At 48.9% G+C, this 6,281-nt stretch overlaps 1 protein-coding gene across 1 annotated transcript; it reads left to right on the forward strand.

Moving 5' to 3' along the window:
- Positions 1–1,069: 1,069 nt before the first annotated feature.
- LOC143935142 (E3 ubiquitin/ISG15 ligase TRIM25-like) lies at positions 1,070–5,982 on the forward strand. The gene has a single exon (XM_077458786.1). It carries the CDS (start codon positions 1,096–1,098, stop codon positions 2,509–2,511), a length of 1,416 nt encoding a protein of 471 aa, XP_077314912.1. The 5' UTR covers positions 1,070–1,095; the 3' UTR covers positions 2,512–5,982.
- Positions 5,983–6,281: the final 299 nt, after the last annotated feature.

Below are 6,281 nucleotides of genomic sequence, written 5' to 3' on the forward strand. Positions count from 1 at the left end.
TCTGTGCTGGGCTCGTCCTTGTCTCTGTGCTGGGCTCGTCCTTGTCTCTGTGCTGGGCTCGTCCTCGTCTCTCTGTGCTGGGCTCGTCCTCGTCTCTCTGTGCTGGGCTCGTCCTCGTCTCTCTGTGCTGGGCTCGTCCTCGTCTCTCTGTGCTGGGCTCGTCTTTGTCTCTGTGCTAGGCTCGTCCTCCTCTCTGTGCTGGGCTCTTCCTCGTCTCTGTGCTGGACTCGTCCTCATCTCTGTGCTGGGCTCTTCCTCGTCTCTGTGCTGGACTCGTCCTCATCTCTGTGCTGGGCTCTTCCTCGTCTCTGTGCTGGACTCGTCCTCATCTCTGTGCTGGGCTCGTCCTCATCTCTGTGCTGGACTCGTCCTCGTCTCTGTGCTGGGCCCGTCCTCGTCTGTGCTGAGCCCGTCCTCCTCTCTGTATTGGGCTCATCTTTGTTTCTTTGCTAGGCTCGTCCTTATCTCTGTGCTGGGCCCGTCCTCGCCTCTGTGCTGAGTCTGTTCTCGTCTCTGTATTGGGCTCATCCTCGTCTCTGTGCTGGGCTCGTCTTCGTCTCTGTGCTGGGCTCGTCTTCATCTCTGTGCTAGGCTCGTCCTCGTCTCTGTGCTGAGCCCGTCCTCGTCTCTGTAATGGGCTCGTTCTCATCTCTGTATTGGGCTCATGTTTGTTTCTTTGCTAGGCTCTTCCTTGTCTCTGTATTGGGCTCGTCCTCGTCTCTTGCTGAGCCCGTCCTCGTCTCTGTGCTGAGCTCGTCCTCGTCTCCGTATTGGGCTCGTTCTCGTCTCTGCATTTGGTTCATGTTCATTTCTTTGCTAGGCTCGTCCTTGTCTCTGTGCTGGGCTCATCCTCGTCTCTGTATTGGGCTCGTCCTCATCTCTGTATTAGGCTCGTCCTCATTTCTGTGCTGGGCTCGTCCTCGTCTCTGTATTAGGCTCGTCCTCGTCTCTGCATTTGGCTCATGCTCGTTTCTTTGCTAGGCTCGTCCTTATCTCTGTGCTGAGCTCCTCCTTGTCTCTCTGCAAGTAGGACAAACAGGTTTGATTGGTTTGCAGAGATCACTTTCGGTTTCATTCCTTCCTGGTTTTTCAGCCATGGCGTCTGTGAGAGATGAGCTGAACTGCTCCATCTGCCTAGAGATGTACACAGACCCCGTCACGCTGCCGTGTGGACACAACTTCTGCCGGGCTTGTATGCATCATTACCTGAACACGCAGATGTTCGGAATTCACCGCTGCCCTGAGTGCAGGTCACCTTTCCAGGATCTCTCGACTCTGCCGAAGAACGTCACTCTGTGCAATGTGGTGATGCATTTCAGATCCGTCCAAGGAAAAGAGGTGGCGGGGATCTACTGTACTTACTGTATCCGCTCCTCTGTCCCCGCCATCAAATCCTGTCTGCATTGCGAGGCTTCTCTGTGTAACGATCACCTGCGAGTTCATAGCACGACACCAGAACACGTCTTATCGGAGCCCAGGGCTTCCCTGGAGAACAGGAAATGTTCTGATCATAAGGAAATCCTAAAGTATTACTGCCGGCAGGACTCCGTCTGTATCTGCGTGTCCTGCCGGCTGGACGGGGACCACCAGGGGCACCAAGTGGCGACACTAGATGAGGCCTCTGAGAAGAAGAAGGAGAAACTTCGAGACATCCTACAGAAACTAACTTGTGAGAAAGAGGAGAACGAGAGGAAGATCCACAAGCTGTGGGAACACAGGAGGGTCATCAGGGAAGAGCAGGCCTTGCTGGCGATCTCTAACTTGATCCGGAAGCTGGAATTGAAGAGGATGGATCTCACCAAGAAGATAGGCCAAGTGGCAGAGTTGTGCATCGAGACGGACTCTCTAACCATCTTACTGGATCATGATTCGGACATTTGGGGTAACAGCAATGGAGAAAATGATGCTGTAGAAGATCTGTATCAGGGTCTGATCTCCGAGACTCCAGACACCGAGAGAGATGATGTCCCTGAAGACACGGACATTTTATTTGACCTGGAAACGGCTGCCAATAATGTTCGTTTGTCTCCTGACTTGAAGACCTTGACGTGGTCAGCGGCGTACCAGAATCGCCTGGACACCTCGGCCAGGTTTCAGTATAATCAGGTTTTGAGCTCTCGGAGTTTCTCTTCAGGGCAGCACTCTTGGGATGTGGAGACCAGTGAATCCGGGGACTGGAGAATCGGAGTGGCCTATCAAAGTGTGGACAGGCGAGGTGATCAGTCCTACGTGGGGGACAGCAGCAAATCCTGGTGTTTACGGAAACTCTACAATAACCAATATTCTGTGATGCATGATGGTAAAGTTACCACAACGCCCCACCTGTTCTCCTCTAATAAATTCAGGATCTGTCTGGATTATGAAGCCGGGCAGATCTCCTTTTATGAGCTGTCTGACCCCATCCTACAGCTCCACACCTTCACCACCACTTTCACTGAGCCCCTCTATGCCGTATTCGGGGTCGGATACTGGCTGTGCAATGACGGTTGCTGGTTGAGGGTCATAATATAGAAACGTAGACCTTTGTTTTATTAATACAAAGAGCAGAAACCTCTAACGCAACCATCTTGCTTCCATGAGTGCCTTTTATTGAGTTCATAAAATGAACACAAGGGGGCCCCTGCTAAGTGTAGCATAAGCAAATGGTTTATTGGTACTCGAGCAGCCAAATGCAGATTCTCACATCTGCAGCCATCTGTGGTGGATAAAGATCAATCTGCCTGGGAAACCGCATATGACAGTTAGCAGCGTATAGCCAGTAGATGAATGGAAGGCCAAATTCACTGATACCAGAAGTAAGGAGATAACCACCACGGAACTGCATATGATGCATTTAGGAGTTCTCTTAGCTCCTTTATCAAACCAAAAACTTTTTTGGGTTGGCTAAAGAAGCCAATAGAGCTCTGAAAGGCATTAACATAGCAACAGGCCCACCTAGACATGGCGTCATATCCATTTCCATGCTCCAGGGTGGTTTTCTCCTTACTCAACCGATCCCGGAAGTAAGACCAACCTGGAGCACGGAAACCGATATGACCTCACACCTAGGTGGACCTGTTGCTGTGGTAATGCATGTCAGAGCTCTATTGGCTCGTTTTATCAAACCAAAAAAAGTTTTTGGTATGATAAAGAGCCAATAGAGATCATATCCATTTCTGCTTTACAGGGTGGCTTTCTTCTTGCTTCTGGGATCGGTGAATTTGGCATTATATTCATTCATCTATTGGCTGCACGCTGTTAACTGTCATATACGCGGTTTCCCAGGTGGATTGAACTTTACCCATTACAGATGGTTCTTTTTGTCATGTGAGTTTGCATTTGGCTGTTTAAGTACCAATAAACTATTCACTTATGCTACACTTAGTAGGCGCCCCCTTGTGTTCATTTCGTGTGTACCTCAAGACCTGATCCTGTCTTGGGTGTAGTTGTCAGCAAGAGTGCATAATATATCATGCACTTTTGCTACACTTAGCAGGCGCCCCTTGTGCTTATTTTCTGTATTCTTAGAGACCAATTCCTGTCTTTGGTGGAGCTTCCAGCAAAAGTGTGTGTATATATATATATATATATATATATATATACTGATATCTATCTTATGAATCTTTTTTTTATTATCAAAATTTTTATTAATCTTATGAACCTTTTAATATGTATTATGGACTTTTGTCTTTTTCACCCACAATTATATTGCCCTTTGCTGGGGGAGCTCTATAGAGAGTATAATCCAAATTGTTTTTTTTTGCACTATAATATTATTGTGTTGTGTTATATTGAAGTCATCACTTCTAAAAGGAGAAGGCAAACAGACTTTATTTGGGTTGGGGGGGGGGGAGATTTGAAGATGGGAGACCCAGTCTAGAATAAGTGTATGGAAATTGCCCAGCCCTGGTGGCCAGCAAAGGGAACCTAGGCAAATTCTGTCTCTAAAATAAATGCAGGGGTCTCTGATGCAGACATTTGCAGCTAATAGGTACAGAGCGGTCCATCTATAATCTGTGAGGCTTCCAGGGTGCTGGATGCAGAAAAGCATCTGATGCTCCCCCTGCTGTTGGGTCAAATAATGGCGCTAGCCACTTCAGCACCAGGGGCACAGTCTTAAAGTGAACCTGTAATTTTGTGAAAGCTACTATACGGCTCAAAGGAATAAAATGAAGGCACCTTAAGGGGCATCTTCATGCATGTTACAGGGTTTGCATACAAAGTTTGGCTCCTCTAGACACTTAACCACTAGGCACTGGACCTCCCTCCCCCTATCCCCTGCACTTTGCTATTCGCTTTTCACTGGTGGACGACCTCAGTGACCAATGGGAGGTGGGTGAGTGAGGGCTTGTGTCACCAGAATCCGGAAATGATATAAGGCACACGTTTTATTCAGATTAACCAGATTTGATGATGAATGACAGGTTTGCTTTAAATGAGAAGCCCAGCTTCCAGACTGGTGTTGGTGGCTCTCAGCAGCCACCATGAATTGCCACCAAGTGCTCCTCTTATAGTCTGAGTGCCAGCCCTGGGAGTATCAATGTTAACCCTGGGAGTATCAATGTTAGCCCCGAGTACCAGCCCTGGGAGTATCAATGTTAGCCCCGAGTACCAGCCCTGGGAGTATCAATGTTAGCCCCGAGTACCAGCCCTGGGAGTACCAATATTAGCCCTGAGTACCAGCCCTGGGATTATCAATGGTAGCCCTGAGTACCAGTCCTGGGAGTACCATTAGCCCCGCAAGTACCAGCCCTGGAAGTACCAATGTTAGCCCTGAGTACCAGCACTGAGAGTACCAATAGCAACCCTGAGAGTATCAATGTTAACCCTGAGTACCAGCCCTGGGAGTACTAATAGTAGCCCTGCAAGTACCAGCCCTGAGAGTAATGTTGGCAATGAGCATCCGCCCTAAGACTACCAATTTTAGCCCTGAGTACCAGCATTGGGAGTATCAATGTTAGCATTGAGTACCGCTCCTGGGAGTACTAATGTTAGCCCTGCAAGTACCAACCCTGGGAATACCAATGTGAGCCCTGAGTACCAGACTGAGCATACCAATGTTAGCCCGGAGTACAAGACCTGCAAGTACCGGCCCTGACATTACCAATAGTAGCCCCAAGTACCAGTCCTGGGAGTATCAATGGTAGCCCTGCGTACCAGCCCTGGGAGTATCAATGTTAGCCCTGCAAGTACCAGCCCTGAGAGTACCAATGTTAGCCTTGGAAGTACTAATGTTGGCCCTGAGTACCAGCCCTGGGAGTACCAATATTAGCCCTGAGTACCAGCCCTGGGAGTGCCAATGCTAGCCCTTCAAGTACCAGACCTGGGAGTGCCAATGCTAGCCCTGCAAGTACCAGCCCTGGGAGTGCCAATGCTAGCCCTGCAAGTACCAGCCCTGGGAGTACCAGTGTTAGCCCTGAGTACCAGCCCTGGGAGTACCAATGTTAGCCCTGAGTACCAGCCCCAGGAGTACCAATATTAGCCCTGAGTACCAGCCCTGGGAGTACCAATGTTGGCAATGAGCATCAGCCCTGGGACTACCAATTTTAGCCCTGAGTACCAGCCCTGCAAGTACCAGTATTGGGCCTGTAGGCTCCCCCTGTGTCCTCCTACATGCTTTGTGTCATTCACGCTGTTGGATTACTTTATAAAATGTCTGCCCCCAGCCAGATTGTTTTTAGTTAATTGTGGAATGAGCGAGAGAGAAGTAGTGTTCTTATCAGTTATTTCTGTTTGTGTCCCCATTGGGGAGATTTTCCTCCACTAACTGTTCCTGTGACACTCGAACAAGAAATGTGAAGAGCGGTTGTCACCGGGCCGGGAGGGAGCAGATAGCAATAAAACAGTCACTTTCACCCTCCACACTGTGCTTTATCAGCGTCCCCGACGGATTTAACACCATTTTCTGCTCTGCTCCTGCATGAGCTTGGCCAGTCAGCATGATGTGGTGTAGTATGTGCACACTGACGGTTTGTGAGGGTGTCAGGCACTGGGGGAGAGGGTGGGGGGGGGGGGGGGGGTTGCTATTAGAGTCTTATTTACATGCTGAGATATTTTTCCTGCCTTCCTATTGGATGACAGATTGCTCAGTCGTCTTGTATTGTGTCAGCTGATGATGATCAGAAATCTGAAAATGTCATGAAAATAAATTGATGCACAAAAATCTGCCTCGTATTTTCCTCTGATTGGTCAGATCTGTACACACCCCCTGGCTGTCCTTACATACATTTGTGCTCATAAGTTTACATACCCCAGCAGAATGGATGATTTCTTGGTCATTTTTCAGAGAATATGAATGACAA

The sequence above is a fragment of the Lithobates pipiens genome, unplaced genomic scaffold (genome assembly GCF_037356315.1).
Source record: "Lithobates pipiens isolate NorthernLeopardFrog02 unplaced genomic scaffold, aLitPip1_a1.2 Scaffold_28, whole genome shotgun sequence".
Taxonomy (NCBI): Eukaryota; Metazoa; Chordata; class Amphibia; order Anura; family Ranidae; genus Lithobates; species Lithobates pipiens.